The 20,522-nt window shown below is 40.0% G+C and overlaps 2 protein-coding genes across 5 annotated transcripts in view; one reads left to right on the forward strand and one right to left on the reverse strand.

Moving 5' to 3' along the window:
• Nucleotides 1-14,550, forward strand: part of PPP3R1 (protein phosphatase 3 regulatory subunit B, alpha) — a 77,955-nt gene extending 63,405 nt beyond the window's left edge. For 2 of the 4 annotated variants that reach the window (XM_036119291.2, XM_078056461.1), the window contains one exon: nt 8,935-9,526. In XM_036119291.2, coding sequence (XP_035975184.1) covers nt 8,935-9,183 — 249 coding nt within the window. In that variant the 3' untranslated portion in view covers nt 9,184-9,526. Of the gene's footprint in view, nt 1-6,573; nt 8,688-8,934; nt 9,527-12,754 lie in introns of those variants that run through there. The other 2 variants (XM_036119293.2, XM_036119294.2) reach the window with 2 other exon arrangements.
• Nucleotides 9,945-20,322, reverse strand: PNO1 (partner of NOB1 homolog). The gene is made up of 7 exons (XM_036119289.2): nt 20,036-20,322; nt 19,647-19,796; nt 17,305-17,388; nt 17,000-17,060; nt 16,646-16,763; nt 10,973-11,043; nt 9,945-10,113 (listed from the first exon to the last, which is right to left on the reverse strand). The coding sequence occupies exons 1-7, from the start codon at nt 20,240-20,242 to the stop codon at nt 10,046-10,048; spliced, it is 759 nt and encodes a 252-aa protein (XP_035975182.1). The 5' UTR covers nt 20,243-20,322; the 3' UTR covers nt 9,945-10,045.
• Nucleotides 20,323-20,522: the final 200 nt, after the last annotated feature.

Raw genomic sequence — 20,522 nt, forward strand, 5'->3', positions numbered from 1 at the left:
TCCGAATTGGCAAAGAAGAACACTCTCACTCTTCACAGATGACGTGATACTCTATGTGTAAAACCCAAAAGACTCCACCTCCAAATGCTATAACTCATGTAGAAATTCAGCAAAGTGGCAGGATATAAAATCAATGCACAGAAATCAGGTGCATTTCTATACACTAATAGTGAGACAATTAGAGAAATTAGGGAGTTGATTCCATTTACAATTACACCAAAACCGTAAGATATGTAGGAATAAATCTAACCAAAGAGGCAAAGGATTTGTAGTCAGGACTAACTATAGAACACTCATGAAAGAAAGTGAGGAAGACACAAAGCACTGGAAAAATGTTCCATGCTCATGGATTGGAAGGACAAATTGTTAAAATGTCTATGCTCCCTAAAGGAATCTATACATTCAATGCAATCCCTATCAAAATACCATCAACTTTTTTCACAGAGCTGGAACAAATAATCCTAAAATTTGTATGGAACCAGAAAAGGCCCCAAATAGCCAAAGGAAAGTTGAAAAAGAAAACCAAAGCTGGTGGCATCACAATTCTGGACTTCAAGCTCTATTACAAAGCTGTAATCATAAAGACAGTACGGTGCTGGCACAAAAACAGACACACACATCAGTAGAGAACTCAGAAATGGTCCCTCAACTCTATGGTCAACTAATCTTTGACAAACCAGGAAAGAATAATCAATGGAAGAAAGACAGTCTCATCAACAAATGGTGTTGGGAAAATGGGACAGCCACATGCAGAAGAATGAAACTGGACCATTTCCTTACACCATACACAAAAATAGACTCAAAATGGATGAAAGACCTAAATGTGAGACAGGAATGCAACAAAATCCTTGAGAACACAGGCAGTGACCTCTTTGACCTCGGCCGCACCATCTTCTTGCTAGACACATCTCCAAAGGCAAAAATGAACTATTGGGACTTCATCAAGATAAAAAGCTTTTGCACAGCAAAGGAAACAGTCAACAAAACCAAAAGACAGCCGACAGAATGGGAGAAGATATTTGCAAATGTCTTATCAGATAAAGGGCTAGTATCAAAAATCTATGAAGAACTTACCAAACTCAACACCCAAAGAACAAGAAATGGGCAGAAGACATGAACAGACATTTCTCCAAAGAAGATACAGAAATGGCCAACAGACACATGAAAAAATGCTCAACATCACTGGGCGTCAGGGAAATACAAATCAAAACCACAATGAGATACCACCTCACACTGGTCAGAATGGCTAAAATTAAGTCAGAAATCGATAGATATTGGTGAGGATGCTGAGAAAAGAGAACCCTCTTAAACTGTTGGTGGGAAGGCAGGCTGGTGCAACCACTCCAGAAACAGTATGGAGGTTCCTGAAAAAGCTGAAAATAGAACTACCCTACGACCCAGCAATTGCACTACTGGGTATTTACCCCAAAGATACAAATGTAGTGATCCGAAGGGACACCTGTACCCCAGTGTTTATAGCAGCAATGTCCACAATAGCCAAACTATGAAAAGAGCCTAGATGTCCATCGACAGATGAACAGATAAAGATGTGTTACATATATACACAATGCAATACTACTCAGCCATCAAAAAAATATAAATCTTGGTATTTGCAATGACGTGGATGGAACTAGAGGGTATTACGCTAAGCCAGATAAGTCAGAGAAAGACAATTATCATATGATCTCACTCAGATGTGGAATTTAAGAAATAGTAGCGGGGCGCCTGGGTGGCTCAGTCGTTAAGCGTCTGCCTTCGGCTCGGGTAATGATCCCAGGGTCCTGGGATCGAGCCCTGCATCGGGCTCCCTGCTCAGCGGGAAGCCTGCCTCTCCCTCTCCCACTCCCCCAGCTTGTGTTCCCTCTCTAGCTGTCTCTCTGTCAAATAAATAAAATCTTTAAAAAAAAAAAAAAAAAGAAATAGTAGCATAGATAGGGGAAGGGAGGGGGAAAAAAAAGATCAGAGAGGGAGATAAACCGTAAGAAACTCTTAATCATAGGAAACAAACAGGAGGGGATGAGGTGGGGGGCTGGGGTAACTGGATGATGGACATTAAGGAGGGCACGTGATGTAATGAGCCTTGGGTGTTATATTGGGATGAATCACTGACCTGTACCTCTGAAACCAATAATATATGTTAATTTAATTTAATTAGAATAAAAAAAGGAAGAGAGTTAAGCTTGAGATTTTGAGACTTTGAACTGTTGCATGGTGGTACTTGCTATAAGGGTCTGTCATCTGTCCGTCTCTTCATTGCCAAAGATCACAGAAATACTCTGGTGGACTGGCGTCAGATTGAGTGTGACATGAGACCAGGCTGGTAGTGGCAGCACGGATAGTAGCCAGTTTTTAAAAGAAGGAAAGAAGAAATCCTAAGCCTTGAGGGAACAAAATAAAAATGGAAAACTTGCCCAGAGTGATGTGGAAGAGATGTATAGAGATGAAGACCCCATTTATATTTAGTAAATATAAAATATAAATTAAAATTGCATATAAATACTTGTCAGTGGAAGGAAATTAAAATACATCTCTCTGTCAGATAAAATCTTGATTTTTTTTTAGGTATTTCTTTAGGTATAGAAATGATACTATGTACATTGAAGACATAAGCTTATGATTTGAGTTCATTTCCAGTATTTGTGATAAATTACTTTTGTGTTTTTGAGGAGCATAGTTCAGGAGTGTAGCAAAATTTTTGTGTCTAAACCAACTTTTCACATCGATCAAGCCCATAACTTCGGCTTCATTGAGTCCTTTTTATTCTGATTTCTCAAGCTATAGCAGTGAAAGAGATGGGAAGTTACTTTAAGAGATGACATGCTTGTTTGCCTCCTTTAAAATTTTCAGAATAGTTCACATACACAGAGAAAATAGAAATGATTAGTGACAGGATTAAAGTTGGGACCTGAACACATGTACAGTTAGTTGACCCTTGAACAACACCGGTTTGATCTTCACTTGCCTACTTATGTGTAGGTTTTTTTCAATAAAGTATTGTACATGTTTTTGTCTTACGATTTTAATGTTTTCTCTAGCTTACTTTATTGTAATACAGTATGTAATACATATAACATACAAAATGTTTTGTTTATGTTAATGGCGAGGCTTTCGGTTAACAGTGTCCTATTGGTAGTTACAAGTTTTGGGAGAGTGAGAAGTTACACATGGATTTTTTTTTTTTTTTAAAGATTTTATTTATTTATTTGACAGAGACACAGTGAGAGGGGGAACACAAGCAGGGGGAGTGGGAGAGGGAGAAGCAGGCTTCCCGCGGAGCAGGGAGCCCGATGTGGGGCTCGATCCCAGAACCCTGGGATCATGACCTGAGCTGAAGGCAGACGCTTAACGACTGAGCCACCCAGGCGCCCCTACACGTGGATTTTTGACTGCGTGGGGGTGGGGTTGGTATCCCTAAGCCCTGTGCTGTTCAAGGGTGAACTGTATTTATTTTTGCTTGCTCTCCAAACTCCAGTGAAATTAAAAAGTAAAGGTTTATGAACCCACAGGACAAAGAGATAGTAGGGAGGATAACAACTAGATTCAACAGCTTTATAAGTAAGCTGACTTAACAAGAGAAAAAAATGAATTCTATCAACTTGGAAAGCTGAGAAGCAACTTGGTTTATAATGCAGTATCCCTGAAAGGCTCAGAAATTGGGGGCACAAGTAAAAGTGGGGATGAAGGCGAGGCTAAAAACAGAATTGCTTAGTCTGTTTAAAAAGTATTTAGCACACTAGATTGATCTCCTTTCCTACTCTTCAGACTTTCCTGCCCTATAGTGGGAGATTGAGAGGGTGAAGTGTAGAGTCTCTAAGCTGGGAAACAGGAGGCATAGATTGGGGGGTGGGGGTAGGGGGAGGGAGACTAAGTAAAGATAAGCATATTTCCATTTTTCTACCTCTAAAAGTAAAACAAAAATCTGTCATTCTCAGGGATATAATATACTGAATGCTTCAAACAAAACTTGAATAATATATGAGAACTCTTAGAAATTTAAATTTAGAGATGCATATACACCTGTTTTATATACACCTGAATGCTAGTATTTCCAGAGAGAAAATGGAGGGAATGAAGTCATTAAAAATGAATCAAAAGTAATGAACCAAAAGTACTGTTTTCTGTCTGAAAGGATTACTGAGTACCTAGCATAGTATATAAAATTACTCTGGGCCTAGGCACAATGTCCTGAAATTTTAAAATGGGAAACAAAGAGATGGTCCTACAAACTCCAAAGACCAGGGGTAGAGGGGTAGTAGGGAGGGGCTTTATACAAAGACTCAAAAAACATCAGGGCAGCCGACTTCTCTGCTATATAGCAAAGTAGGAAGCTCGAAGACAATGGAGCATTGCCTTTGCAATTCTGAGGGACAGTTATTTATTTCCAAACCAGAATTCTCTACAAACTCAAACTAGATGGATGAATGAAGACATTTTCTGGTAATGCAAGGCTTCCCTTTTTGGGAAACTACTGGAAGATGTGCTCCCACAGTAATAAGGTTGTAAATCAAAAAAGATAATGTGGGGTCTAGGAAGCAGAGGGTCCAACATGAGAGAAGGAAATTTCCGGGATGATGAAGCAAAGTCCAGAGATGACAGGCCTAGATTGTAGCAGGTGGGAAAGCTCTGGGAATGATTTCAAGATAATAAAATTGATAGAATTACATCATATATTTGAACAGATTTAGAACAGAAGTTTGAGACTGAATTAAATACATAGATACCCAGCAAAGGAAAAGATAATTATAAACCTGTAGCAACACAAATGTGCAGTATGCAATTGTTTTGCTGTAAATAGTATTTTATATAGTCACAATTAAAATGCTGAATTTCTGTCTAATCAAAGTGAAGATTTAACTGTTGGAAGGGTGGGGTGGGAAGTATACGGGGTAGGAGATAGATGGGAGGGGTGTGTATGTGTTTAAGAAATAAATCTTCCTCTTGTGTGGTGGGAAGTCAGTGGATAATGCCTGCAACTTTGAATCCAAGAGAAGGCAACGTAGGAATGTTATTTGGAGACCTATAGGGAAATACTGAATATTAGCTGAGAAGTCTAAATGATCATCTCTATGTAAAAGGAAATAGAGAATGAGGGCAGGGTAGCAAACTGATGTTTTCATAGCAGAAGCTGTAGCACTAATTGGCTGTTTAAGCTTTATTTTTCAAATAAACTTTTAAAATAAGTTTAAATTGAAAAATAATACAGATGCAGTTATACACAACAACATGGATTGTCAAAAATAGGTGAAACAAGTCAGACACGAAAAAGATCTCCAACTAATCCAGGTTGTTAAAAGTCACAGTAGTGGCTCCCTGTGTGTGTGTGGTAGGGCAGGAGGAGGGAGATGGCTGGAAGGGGGCCACAGAAGAGTCCTGGTAATGGTCTGGGTGCTAGTTACTTGGGTGTTTACTCTGGGAAAATTCATCAAGCTGTGAACATTTGTGACTTACGTACTTTCTTTAGGTAGGTTGTACTTAATAGAATCTATCCTCCAAATAATAATACAGGTAATTAAACTTGCAGATTACCATGTCATTATTCACAGAGATGTCTGTAACAACTCTCCATGTCTTCAAGCCTATGGGAAAATAATGTGCAGAAAATTTTATTCATTTGTTACTTTTTAATACTTTCTAGAATAGACTGACAGTTAAGCCCATATTTGGATTTTGAGGATAAATTTTTATGATAACCTCCGGTTATTACTATAAAAGTAGGGGTTGGCAAACTACAGAGTGGGTTAGATCCTTCCCATCTCCTGTTTTGTGTGTCTTTGAGCTTAGACCAGTTTTTTACATTTTTAAAGTGTTAAGAAAAAGTGGGAGAAGGGCACCTGGGTGGCTTAGTCAGTTAAGCATCTGCCTTTGGCTCAGGTCATGATCTCAGAGTCCTGGGATCAGTGGGGAGTCTGCCTCTCCTCTCCCTCTGCCCCTCCTCCTGTTCCTGTTCTCTCTGTAATAAATAAGTAAAATCTTTAAAAAAAAAAAAATCTTAAAAAAATAAGTAAAATCTAAAGTAAAGTAAGTAAAATCTTTAAAAAAAAAAAGTCTTAAAAAAAAGTTGGGGCGCCTGGGTGGCTCAGTTGGTTAAGCGACTGCCTTCAGTTCAGGTCATGATCCCAGGGTCCTGGGATCGAGCCCCGCATAGGGCTCCCTGCTCCGCGGGAAGCTTGCTTCTCCCTCTCCCACTCCCCCTGCTTGTGTTCCCTCTCACGCTGTCTCTCTCTGTCAATTAAATAAATAAATAAATAAAAATCTTAGGAAAAAAAATTGGGAGAAGGAAATGCAAGAGAAATTACATGTAGCCTACAAAGCCTAAAATACTCTCTGGCTTTTTAAGTTTGCCAACAGTTGTCCTAGAACACAAGAAAATGCCTGTTATCCTGGGAGAAAGAAGCCATGAAAATTCTAACTAGATGCAGTACAGGTTTAAAAACAAAAACAAAAAAACTCAAAAAAGCCAACTTCTGAAATAGTTAAAGTATTTTTTAAATTGTAATTTTGGTTAAGGTGGTTAGACCAGTAAAAAGGAGTTTTCAGTTGTGGTTAAGCTTGATTTGTTCCTATCTGTTGCAGGTTGTAGGTGGCCTAGATATCCACAAAAAGATGGTGGTAGATGTGTGACTCTTTTTTAAAGAGTACCACCCAACACTTTTGCTTTCTTCTCCATCTCTGAAGATCTGCTCAAGACGTCCAGCAATGCTCTCTGTGTATTTAAATGGAAGTATTTTTCTCTGTGAAGCCACATTTTCCAACACGAGCCTCATGAAGCCAACTAAGTGTTATTGAACTCTAATTCTCTCAATAACTCAGTGTAGCACTTTAAAGTCTGAAGGACAGCAACATGAAAAGAGCATATCAATGTGGTGAAGAAAGGGAAGGGGTTGGCTTTTTAATTTATTTTTCTTCATCTTTTATAACAAGAAAGTATCTATATATACATATGTAAATATTTATATATAGATATATGTAGCTTTCTATATGTGTAGTAGGTTGGCTTTAATTTAATCTACTTGATTCAGAAACAAAATGATAGAGTACAAAAGTGCCAAGCAGAACATAAAACATCCTTACTTTTATTTCACACAGTTTTATATATAGATAGAAAATTGTACGATTTGAGCCGGGTGTTAGGCCAGCTGTTTTCCTTTTCCTGCGCTTTCTCCTTTGAGAGATTGACAAAGCATTTGTTAACGTCCTATTATTTACCTTAATTACATTTTTTGTAACAAAGGAGTGTGTAATTTTCTTTCTACCTATGAATATATTTCCAGGGACTGTGTCTCATTGCTGAGCAGCTTTTACTACATCTCTGCTTGAGAAAGTATAGTGCAGTGCTTCTGCCAAGAGCTCATTCTTGTGTTCATATAGTAACTGCACAGAGCTTGTGGCTGCTTCGTTATTTCTTAACTAGGAGCCATTACATTTAGTAAATGTCCCTGAGTCAATGTAAGTTATCAGTTGTGGAAAGGCCAGAAGCCATCTGAGGCAATCACAATTTTCCTTAGACATTTCTTAGTAATACCTGAAGGAAATCACGTAACTACTTAGGATATCCATTCGTTTCAGTATGTAGGTAATCAGTTTGTCATTAAACTTACCTTTGAACCATAAATTTCCCTTCTGTTTCAGAAGGCTTGCAGCTCATCTAAAACACTGGTGATACTTAATGTGCATGTATGTATCTGAACGCCCACATATATTTGTGATGTAAATGGAAGAAGTCGTACTATGCCATGGAAGAGCAACATTTTATCCAAATTTATACCCCTTGAATTTCTTTACCACAAGGCATAGAGAGTGCATGATGGTTTTCTTTCTTGATTTACCCATATTTGTAATGGATGCTAACTTACTAAATGTGTGATATAAAAGTAGCGTATCATGTTCCACCACTTGATATTATCCCTTCCCTTTTCTGCAAAGGTACTATTGGCTGGAAGAAAACATTTTGGTTAGCTTTCTAGGACAGTAGTCTTCCCCGGTATAGTTTTTCTAGAAAAGCGGTTTTATAATCTTAAGTGGAAAAGGGCAGGTTGAATCAAGGTAAATGAATCTTAAATTGGGCACACCTGCCTGCCATCGCTGTTCCTTCAACTGAGTGCTGCACATCATGGGCTCTGTCTGTGAGAGAAAAATCCCGGTGCTTGGTGTCCTTGCATGACATGGAGTTTTGCATGTAGATCAATTTAAAATGTACCTCTTGTTTACATAATTTGCATAATTTTAAAAGATAATGTTGCCAAACTTTGGAAATGTTAATGTTCAAACTGAAAATCTCCACTACATGTAACTTTCTTCCTCTGGATCAGTACGTGGCTTATAATCCCAGCCAGTGGTTTGATCTGTTCCAGTGTCAACTGCCATGTGCTCTGCTTCAAGGGGGAACTAGTCTTTTGTGAATTTTTTGTACATAAGTATTTGTTACAAATATTTTAGCAAATGCTTTCTATTTCTCTTGCTTGTGCATTATCTTGGCTGGCGTTACAGAAAAATAGTGCAAACATTATTTCCTTACTGGGGAATGAGGGTTTTTTTTTTTTTTTTTCCCTTTTTTTTTTTTTTCTTAGTGTGGGTGGGGGGGGGTTTATGTTGAATGTTTAGTTTTTCTTCTGCATGAAATGTCATGTTGTGGGATCTTTAGAAAACTTCCTACTGTATGAATAAGAAAATAAAATATTTGAAACTTGCTGGAGTGTGTTCACAATCGTCTTTGGTGAGCTTCCACAGCCATTAGATACTTTTTTTCCCATGAGGTAGTCTTTTCTCCATTCTTTTGGATTTAAAAAATAACCTGATAAATTGATATTTAATATTTGACTATAAGCCATAAGTAAAGATAAATCTGTTTTATCACTGGTTAAAAACACAAGTCATTACAACAACCTACAAAGCCCTACCTCATCGCTTTACTACTCACCCTTCCTCTGCTTCCAGCTGCCTTCGCCTCCTGTGCTTCCTGGAGCTTTGGACCTGCTTCTGCTGTGGGCCTTTGTACCATCCCCCACCAGAGACCCCACAGCTGATGCCACCAGGTCTGTTCAGGTATGTCCTGGCTCCACAGGGACGACGCTCCTGGCCACCCCACGTAAACAGACTCCTACACCTGCGTCTCCCTTACTCCACTCTTTTCTTCTTCCAGAGCATTTTCCCTCTGCTGACAGAATTTACTTAGGTATTTTGTAGATTTGCCTTCCCTGGTTATTGAAATAAAACGAAAACTCCACAAGGGCAGTGATTTCTTTTTCTGTCCCTTGTCCACCAACAGCCTCAACTGTCTAGGATTCTACCTAGCTCTTAGTGTTTGCTAAGATTAAACACTTACTTTAAAGACTAATACTTAAATACTTACCAAATGAGTATTTAAATAGGCAGACACTAGTTAAAACAAGCTCTTGCATTTGCAGAACATTGTGGTTTTCTTGGTAAAAACGTTCTTTTACCATATTTCGCCTTCACCCAAACATTGGTAAGGTCTGACTACTTTCACTGAATGCTTATTTGAAAAATAAAATTTTCCTCACATCAACCTTGTGATGTCTTTAGTTTTATAAGCTACAAAAATTAGCCTTTGTTCACAACAGTATCTCGAAACTGCTGCTTCTAAAAAGCCCACATACCACCCAGTATTAAGGGTCAGGATTCAGACCGATTTTGTAAGCTGATTCTTTTAAATACACTCCATAGACAAGAAATGTTTATAAATTTATAAGTTACAAATTTATAAATTCATATAGGACTGTTTAAACAAGTTCCCAGTAAGAGAATTATAAACTATGCAAATCTTTTATTTAAAGTGAAGTGATAAATTATAATTAATGTGTAAGTATAATTATGGTACTAAATTCAGATATGGGAATTATCCTCAAGTTGCTGCATGTGAGTATTAGCAAACCTTTCTGTTGAAGCTTCTGGCTGAGAACAGAAGAAGCGATGGAGGCTTAAAGTGACTGAAAAGTTCTTCTCTTGGTTTCTTATGACCACATGCACAGGACAAGGGCTTTTTCTCTAGAGTCCAAAGACAAGATAAAAAGTCTCTGATTTGAAATCAGAATCGATCTGCTGCTCTGCTAGCCACAGCTCGGATATTGCCATAAACCTTTGATGGAGGATTTCCTGCAGAGGAAAATAAACATATCTATACAAATGTACTCACATATATAGAAGACACATGGAAAGCAGTCTACAACTCTAAAGAGCACATTTTCCAGTGGGTCTCTCTTAAATCAACAAAAGAATCATAAACCATACCCAAACATTCTCCAAAAATACTTTAAATCCTAAGAGTCAAAGACACCAAATTGTCTAAATATTTTAAAAAGAAGCTGGTCAGATCTGGGCACTGATGGAAAATCCCATTTACAGCAAGCTGCTACAATCCTGTAACTCGTACCAGAAGTTACTGACTTTGCTGTACAGTTTGAAAATAGGACTGGGGCGCCTGGGTGGCTCAGTCGGTTAAATGTCTGACTCCTGGTTTTGGCTCAGGTCGCGATCCCAGGGTCGTCAGATTGAGCCCTACACTGGGCTCTGCACTCAGTGCAGAGTCTGCTTAAGATTCTTTCCCTCTGTCCCTCCTCCCACTCGCTCCTGCTTGCTCGCTCACTTTCAAATAAATAAAAATAGGACTAAGTGCATCAATTAAGTTGACTGATGGTGATCAGCAGCTCTCTTTTCGTTGAAACCTAAACCACACTGCCTGCTATTCTGGAATGGCTTCACTGCACCTCTGGGGAAAGCAGCAAAGATATAAGCAATATAACCCAGTAATCCCCTTCTTTTCTCTAGCAAATTGATGAAATCTAAGCAAAAATATTTTCTTTTTTCTTTAGGCCCACATTTGCCAACCATTAAGAGCTTCTACTTGCAATCTTTAACATTATGCTTAACTTGAACTGATGTGCAAATGTGGTTTGAGTTCTAAATTCCCTATTTTCTTTCCAGAGAAAACACCCAATGAGTAAATTATTATTACCCAGGATGAGGTTGCAAATGGCAGTTCTTGCCATCTTGATGTTTTGGAAAGAGCCAAGGATGTGAACTTTCCTGCAAGAGAGAATATGGGACGAGTTAGCAACAAAAGCATTTCCTTAACTGAATCCCATAATCCAGAAACTCTGGAAAATCATGATAGATACAGATTTCTAAATAAAGATGGTTGCACAACTCTAAGGACACTAAAAATCACTTTGAAGGGGAATTCTATGGTATTTAAATTATATCCCAACAAAAATTAGAAAAGACAAAAAATTAAGAAACCAAGAATTTTTTAAGATTCTTGGCTAATAATGGCTACTTGACATCAAGTGAGTGCTTTTTATGTGCTAGGGCTTTATGTGTTCCCATTTAATCCTCACGTGAGCTTTATTAAGGTAGATGGTATTTCCATTTTATACATGAGGAAAGAAATTTGCAAGAAGTAAAAAAGTCTGCCAAAGATTACATATTGGCAGAGCTGATATTAAGTATCCAGAAATGCAAGTAACACTGTACTTAATTAAAACATCTGGATTTCAACTGCAAAGCTTTCTAAAGGTCATCTAAATTTCTTCACTAATCAGTGAGGATCATCCAGACCCTACAAATAGAAATTCCTGGCTGGCAAACAAGATGGACAACAGTATTTTGCCTTTTTGAGCCCATCTTCCAAAATATCAGTAAACTAAATTGTCAGTGGGAACATCAAGCAGAACCCTCTCATCCAGACAGGCTCAGCCATTTCTGGAAGTGGGGACAAAAATGACAAAACCTATTCAAGATCCCTAGATTTTCTTCCCCACTCTGTGTAATCAGGCAACCACCCCCCGTAACTGGCAAAATTATGGGATGGGGAGGCAAGGTTTTGCTCCCTGGGAAAGGTAAAAGACATGGTATCTGGACCAGGGGTACCAGGTACAGCTGAAGTAGGAATGCCATGTTAAAAACGGGCAATGGGAAGCAAATATATGCACACTGGACGTTGAGACGTCCGACTATCTTCCATAACCAGGCTTCAAAGTCTGGCAGCAAAGAGCCTAGAGAATGCTTCTCTCAGGGAACCTGACCTGCTCAATAAAAAAGACCAAAGGAGGGGCGCCTGGGTGGCTCAGTCGGTTAAGCGGCTGCCTTTGGCTCAGGTCATGATCTCAGGGTCCTGGGATCAAGCCCCAGATCGGGCTCTCTGCTCAGCGGGGAGTCTGCTTCTCACTCTCCCTCTATACTCTCCCTCTCTCCCTCAAATAAATAAAATCTTAAAAAAAAAAAGACTAAAAAATACATCAGAAACAGCCTGGCAATCACCCTAAGTGAAGCCTACAGTCAACCGGCATCCCGCCACACTCCAGACCCCATGAGCTCAGGGCTTCTGGTCTGCTCTTTCCTGCCTCCCTCGTGTACATCTGGCACACACACACACAGATCCCCAGACTCTGACGAAAGCATCTACTACAAAAAAAAAGAGGCTACAACCGGCAAGGTGAAGAAAGAGAAACAGAGACTACGGGGAGAAAAGAATGAAAACAGCAAAAACAAAATCAAATCAGTAAGGTCAGAAAAGCTATTTTCATGCACCCATGAATCAAGGGCATGATGTTAAGAAAACCAAATATAAGAATTAGAGTTACAGAAAGGAATTCCAGATAGAAGGGGGGGAGAAAAGGAAGACCAAAGTAATTCAAGAGAATCTGAAAATTGTAGAAAATGAGTTTCTAGTTTGAAAGAGCCCAGTAAGATGAGTAAAAACAGACCCACACTAACACATAGCATTATGAAATTTCAGAACACACCGGATGAAGATACTACAAGTGCCAGATGGGACGCTCCAAGAATCAGGTATAAAAATGGTGCTGGACCTCTCAATAGCAACACTGAAAGCTACGATACAGCAACGTCTTCAAGATTCTGAATGGACGTGATTTATATAACAGAACTGTATAGTAAGCCAGGAGAGAGGACACCTTTGGAACTAGAAATTCTCAAATAATGTTAGCTAGCTAAGCTAGCTCCTGGACTATATACGGCACCAAAATAAGGAGTACTTGGGGGGGAGGGTGTGCAAAAATGAATAAAGGGGGTCAAACAGCGTAAACTTCAGTTAGAAAAGAAGGTCCAGGGATATAATGTACAGCATGTCAAATATAGTCAATAATACTGTGCTACATAATGGAAAATTGCTAAGAGTAAAGCTTAAAAGTTTCCACACACATAAAAACAAATTTGTAACTGTGGTGATGGATGTTAACCAGACGTACTGTGGTGCTCATTTTGCACTACATACAAATATCAAATTAAAAAAGAAAAAAGAACCATAAGGAGTACTCAGGAAAAAGAATCCAACAACCAAGAGATTCAAACAGCAAAAGGGCAAAGGTGAAAGGAGAACCTAGGACGCCAAATGGGCACCAGGCAGAGAGGAGTACTGCTTCTGAGAAAGCAGGCTCCAGGGGAGGTTGCTCAAATGTTTGATGCATCTGGATGCAACAACATACAGCTTTTTACTGAATTTTACTGATAATTAGAAAGCACAAACATAAGTAAGAATTCTTTTTTCAAGTGAAAACAAAGTGGTAAAGGACAGATAGAACAATCAGTTATCACCTGGCCCAGTGTTAATACACTGAGCACTGACCCTGTACTCAGGTAATGCTAACACTGGTCTTAGAAAACCCAAAATGTACAGGGGACGTAGGGAGGGATAAGTAAACTGGATGTCAGAAGGGCTGAGTACATGGGGTGGAAGTGGGGGGAGAGATGAATAAAAGCTAAATTTTCATCTTTCATGGTAGAAAGTCAATGGTGAAACTAAAAAAAAAAAAAATCAAGAAACTGGTATATAAACAAGATATTTGAAAATATGGAGATAAATAATTTTTAAAAATTACCTAAAAGAGTTGAAATCAGTTCCTCTGAGGAAGTGGAAATGGAGGTAGGCGGAAGAAATCTGGGGCTTGCTCAAGTATGTGTATGTCTAACTTTGATAAAAATCCTTGACAATAGCGCAGGAAAGATGAGAAAACAGACAGTGAGCATACATGAAGTGTGAGTGGTTTTGCTGTCGAAACCACCAAAGTGGTGGGGCAGTGGCCACAAGGGTATGGAGGTCTCAGGACATACAGGCAACATTATTTCCCATCTGATGCACTGAATATATATGGAATAGTTTTTAGCTTTTTATCTTGCTCACATCATACTGTATTTTACCAGGTTATCAGCAACTCATCAAAAACAACAGTTATGGGTACATACTAGTCCACATTATGGTTACGTCATAATAAATGGATGAACATGTGGATTTACAATTAGCCTATTTATACTGAACACTCAAGATAGTATACTCAATTTCAAGTAGTACATAATTCACTTTGAAAAAAAAAGATATAAAAATTCAATAATAGCAACATTATTCATAAGAGCCCCAAACTGAAAACAGCCCAAACGTCCATCAAATGTGAATGGATAAACAAAATGCAATACCTTACAATAGTACTTGGCAATAAAGAGGAATTACTGACACACCTAACGAAATGGAGAAACTGAAAACAGCATGCTAATTAAAAGAAGTCATACACCAAAGAATGCATACTGTGTATTTCCATTTATATAAATTTCTAGAAAAGGCAAAACCATGACAGAAAGTAGATCAGTGATTGCCTGGGACTGAGGTGGGATCACAGGACTATAGATTTACCCAAAACTCGGGTGCCTGGGTGGCTCAGTTGGTTAAGTGACTGCCTTCGGCTCAGGTCATAATCCTGGAGTCCTGGGATCGAGTCCCGCATCGGGCTCCCTGCTCGGCAGGGAGTCTGCTTCTCCCTCTGACCTTCCCCCCTCTCATGTGCTCTCTCTCTCACTCTCTCAAATAAATGAATAAATAAAATCTTTAAAAAAAAAAGATTTACCCAAAACTCACTGAAAAGGATACTAAATAAGGTAATGTTTTTTGTATGTAAATCATACTGCAGTAAAGCTGTTAAAAAAAACTAGTTCAACTAGTAAATTTTACGTTAACACTTATCAATACACTTAGAATTTAATACATCACAACATCCATAATTTGATTAGCACATCAGTTACATTTTTAGATTTCTAAATTAACAAAAGTTTTTAGGGCTACGTATGATACTTTCAAATGTGGTATGCATTTCAAAATATTTTAAAATGTCTAGTTCAGAATAAGCTTTCCTCGTGGCTCCATACTCCCAAGTCTAGGCTCCCCTCACAAAGATCAAAATTATAATAAACCTGTCTTCCAGTAAGAGGGCCATCAACATGGTAGTATCATTATCCCTCGAGTGTAAAAGAGTCTAAAATTTAGGTTCTAAAAAATGGTTAGCCCAAGTTTAGAGCCAAGATAGCATGATTTTATTTATTTTTTATTTTTTTAAAGGTTTTATTTATTTGACAGAGAGAAAGACAGCCAGAGAGGGAACACAAGCAGGGGGAGTGGGAGAGGAAGAAGCAGGCTTCCTGCGGAGCAGAGAGCCTGACGCAGGGCTCAATCCCAGGACCCTGGGATCATGACCTGAGCCGAAGGCAGACGCTTAACGACTGAGCCACCCAGGCGCCCCGATAGCATGATTTTAAATAAAATTATTTCTGGGTTTAGCAGCAGGCAGGTCCCTCCTGTCAGTCAACTGCTTTGTTCCCCAACTTCATAGCACATGGTGTTATATAAGCTTGGCGCCATCTGCCAGCAATCCCGACCTGGCCCCGCAGCATCTTCAACCCCCGCCAGGGCTAATCCCAGCTCCACTTCCTGCACCCTTATTCTAAGCCCTTATTGTCTTTCTGTTCACATAGAGCTGCTCTCGAGTTTTTCACCCAACGTGCAATGCTCATCGTCCTTTTATGAAAGGCCTTTATATATAATTTTAAAATATTTATAGAGTTATACACATATATTTCTTTCTTTAAAAGGAAATTCACAGTGGCATTGAAAACACCCACTCCTTGCTCTCTCCTACTGATTTAAGTAGGAGTCCCCTCTGATACTATTTAAATTTTCATCTGTCGGGGCGCCTGGGTGGCTCAGTTGTTAAGTGCCTGCCTTCGGCTCGGGTCATGGTCCCAGGGTCCTGGGATCGAGCCCCGCATCGGGCTCCCTGCTCAGCGGGGAGTTTGCTTCTCCCTCTCTCACTCCCCCTGCTTGTGTTCCTGCTCTTGCTATCTCTCTATCAAATAAATAAATAAAATCTTTAAAAAAAAAATAAATCTTCCCCTATCATGTAACTTCTTTTAATAGTAATTCTAAACATTCTTTTTTTTAATATTTTATTTATTTGAGAGAGAGAGAGAGAATGAACATGAAGGGGGGAGGGGCAGAGGGAGAAGCAGGCTCCTGGCTGAGCAGAGAACCCGATGTGGGACTCGATCCCAGGACCCTGGGACCACGACCTGAGCCAAAGGCAGACGCTTAACCGACTGAGCCACCCAGGCGCCCCTAAACATGTCCTTTATTGCTAACTGAGAAAAAAAATAAGCTAGAATTCCTCAGATTTTCTCAACTAACTTAATCTGCTTTCAAAGTAATTATGTATTTCATCCAGAACCATATACTGACAAAGAGTCAGTGGCAACATTATGCATAAAATACAATCTTTATGACTTCTTGAAACCAGCAAAAAGTCAAATATAAATTATGACAGTAATTTTCTCAAGATCGGATACTTACACATCAGCCAAAACTATCCGTGTCCGTGTCACATTCTCTATGGTGAATTTGGTTTTTCCTCCTTTGCCAGCGATTCTTCCTATTGCCCTTGACAGGTGGTCTCCCTTTAGGGGTTTTACTAAATGAGAGAATCAAGGCCTCAGGAGGCAAGCAATTGCAGCACACCACCTACTCCATAATGAAGTTTAATCACTAACTAAATTTCCCTACTAAAAGATACAAAAAATATATATTTTAAAACCTGCTAATAATACAGGTCAACTGATGCTATTAGAAAGCTAAAAGTCACTTACAATACAAAGTCGGCAGTACAAAAGTACAACAGTTAATAGGAAAAGACCACCCTATACTCACCATCTGTAATTTCAAAAGACTCTAGGAAGAGGTCATCCAACCTAATGAGGGCAAGTGCATCCTACAACATAAAAATAAATGCTGTGAAGCCCTTACGTTTAGATACCTGAGAATAACTACTAAGTTAAAATTCACCAGACCTAGAAAACTCAAAGTTTTTTAAAAAGCCCAAATCCACAGAAACATTCACGGACCCTGGGATCATGACCTGAGCCGAAGGTAACACTTAACCAACTGAGTCACCCAGGTGCCCCTCATATTAAGTGTTTTTAAGCACCTATTTTAGATGTCATGAAATCACTTACCTCCACCTGAAACCCAAGAATAAAGGCTTTCACAAAATCAGCTGCTTTTGTCAAGGCACTAACATCCTTGGTTTCTTTACAAGTCTGTTAAAAAAAAAAAGGGCACATATTATGACTGGAGATGAAAATACTCTAATACAACACGAGGACTGATGGCCAGCATATACTCGTCATTACATGCTGATGGTTCCCAATGCACTAACTCCAGGACTAACTACCAGGAATGGTTTAAGCAGGGATCTTGTCCTTAAAGGCTCTACTAGATAATTGCAGAAATAGCTACTATTCATAAAATCCCAACCACTAAAAGTGACACGTATCGCAAAGGTGCTTTACACACAATCTTCACGCCCTAATCTTCACGTCGACCCTGAATTTTTTTTTTTTAAGATTTTATTTATTTATTTGACAGAGAGACAGCGAGAGAGGGAACACAAGCAGGGGGAGTGGGAGAGGGAGAAGCAAGCTTCCCACGGAGCAGGGAGCCTGATGCGGCACTCGATCCCAGGACCCTGGGATCACGACCTGAGCCGAAGGCAGGTGCTCAACAACTGAGCCACCCAGGCGCCCCTCGACCCTGAATATTAAGTAATATAAAAACTTTTATATTTGAGAAAACTGAAGTACTGAAAAGTGAAAAAGGCAGAATTCCGACACAGGTCTGATTCCAAAATTGTCATTTCCATTCTCGCACAAAAACTCAAATTTAGTTGAGGAGACCACATATTTGACAAATTTCAAACTTCACAAGGTTGTGTAATGCACATATAAAACTAGATTCCAGTTCCAATCCTGTATGTGACTTTAGGCAAGTCCCATAGATGCTCCAAGTCTTAGGTTTTCTCATTTGTAAAATAAAAAAGTCGGGGGTGGGGGTGGGGTCCTTTCAGGACTAACAAGATTCACTTGTTAGTGAATGACTTTGATGACTCTAACCTACTCCTTTGACTCAGTTTCCTCACATCTAAGGGATGGTGATATGACAACTACTTCACAGGCCTGTCTTAAAGATTAAAATGATGTAGTGCACGCCAAAGCACCACTGCCTGGCATCCAGAAGCAGCAACGGGTGTGAGTGGAATCCAAACTGATGCCTCTGCAACACGTAGTAAGACAGCCAAGCACAGTAAGAGTGTAGACTCTGAAGACATGACTGAAACACAGACCAATCCTAAAGGAGAAAGCACTTGAGCTAGACTCCGAGAGATGACTGGAATTGAGGCCGGAAAAGAAAGAGTATGGAGGAGAGGGCTTTCTTCAGATGGCAAAGTCCCCCACAGGTATGGACATAAAAAGGTCAGAGTTGATGAGATGAACTTGGGACTTAGCTTCCTACTTAAAAGGCAAGTTCAGGGGCGCCTGAGTGGCTCAGTCGGTTAAGCGGTTAAGCATCTGCCTTCGGCTCAGGTCATGATCTCAGGGTCCTGGGATCGAGCCCCATAGCAGGGAGTCCGTTTCTCCTTCTCCCCGTGACCTCTCGCTCTCACTCTCTCTCAAATAAATAAGTAAATAAAAATCTTTAATAAAAAAAAAGAAAAAGGGCAAGTTCAGTCAAAAACTTAACTCTTACCCTTTAGAGATTTTGAAGATACCAGAGTGCCATAGTGAAAGCAGTGTGGTCCAGGAAACTTAATCTGGCACTGGCAGAGGAACGACTGGTGAGAGGAGATTTAAAGCAACGAAGCAAGGGAAACCTCTAAGGAAACAAGACGTTTTGGCACAAAACTACAAGAACCTGAACAAAAAGGAGTTCTGCCAAGTTCTATATTTTAAACTTTACCAACTATTTAAAGCAGTGCCCCTCTGCTTTATTCATTATTCTAGTTCAACAGAGATGAGTCTATACCAGTCCTGATGATGGTATAAGAGCCCTCAAAATGTAAGATATAATTAATTTTGGTCATTGATTCTAATATAAAACTGGCATCCAGAAAAGGAAGCCTAAAGTCAATTAACATTGTCTAGCTTTTGAACTGACACCATGAAATGAATATATATGTGTGTGCACAGCAAGTACTTTTATTCCCTATTTACGTATGTCTGTTTATGACCAGCTCTTTACTCAGCCTTGTCTCATTTCAACACAGAACATCATAAAATACATGCACAGGCATAACCAGTATTTTGGTATGACCTTAGGTCCACCTTATGAATTCAACTAATATTTGTGTTGAATGCAGAATTTGAAGACATTCAAAAAGTTCGAACTCACTATACTATTTTAGAAAACTGTATAACGACAATTTAACAAAACAAGTCCCATTAAGGAAAGTCTATTCACTTCTTTTCACCCCTGCAGGAAAGAGAAACCCTAATATATTTGGAAATGGTTTTCTCCTTACCCTAATTTCTACATTCCTCGATTTCAAGTTAAACCGTATCTGAAGTCCCAAATGTTCTACAATAGGAGTAAATATCTTCATCCAGTTCTCTTTTAATGGCGTGTATCTGTTAGCTGGGACTGGAATTTTCCTTGTTTCTTCTTTCCCACCCTACAAGAGAAGAACACACAAGTCGGGAGATGTACTGGGATGGAGGTGGAGCTGTAAAATGACAGCTCTTCCACAAGAAGCTTTCTTTAACCGAACGAATTAAACTTCGTTCAGGAGAGTCACTTCTTGAAGGCCGTCACGAAAGAACGGCCCCCGCCCTTTCAACATCACCCAGGGACCACCGACTCGGCCCACGTTTGGCCCCGGCCCCGTTCCTGTCCCACGGTCCCCGCTAGTACCAGGAATCCATCCCCGGCGAGGGGCGGGAAAACCGGCCTCTTCGCGGGCCGGGCCTCCTCCGTGTCCATGCGGCCCGCCTCCCCTCCGTCCCCCGCCGCGGACAGCTGCTCAGCCTGCCGTTTCTTCGCCCGCCGCCCACCCTTGCGGGTGACTTGGGTGAAGCCGTCTTCGGCCCCGGCGCTCTGCGCTTCCATCTCCGTTTCCATCCCCAGGAATCTCCAGCTCCAACATGTGCTTCCGGCTCGAACGCGTTCGCCGCTGCACGGCGCAGGCGCGCCTCGCGGGGTCCAGCGTCCGCCAACCAGCCCCAGGGCTCCGCCCCGTTTCCTAAGAAGTCCCGCACAGGGGACCTGAAGCAGGGTTTCGTGCGTTTGCTGGGGATGTAGGGGAGGACATCCTAAAATATGCCTGATTCCTATGGTGCCCCTCTGGCTTCGCCACTCACAGCCGAAACAATCGCCATCTCCAATATGTGTATGTACGAAA

This window comes from Halichoerus grypus, chromosome 10 (assembly GCF_964656455.1).
Source record: "Halichoerus grypus chromosome 10, mHalGry1.hap1.1, whole genome shotgun sequence".
NCBI lineage: Eukaryota > Metazoa > Chordata > Mammalia > Carnivora > Phocidae > Halichoerus > Halichoerus grypus.

Bases quoted from the DNA above. Each gene is read 5' to 3' on its own strand.
- PNO1 (XM_036119289.2), bottom strand. From the start codon at position 20,242: ATGGAAACGGAGATGGAAGCGCAGAGCGCCGGGGCCGAAGACGGCTTC. The intron at 17,389-19,646 runs GTAAGGAGAAAA...TTTTTTTAACAG, and splicing joins CGAGGAATGTAGAAATTAGG to ACTTGTAAAGAAACCAAGGA. The intron at 17,061-17,304 runs GTAAGTGATTTC...TTTATGTTGTAG, and splicing joins TTCTTGGGTTTCAGGTGGAG to GATGCACTTGCCCTCATTAG.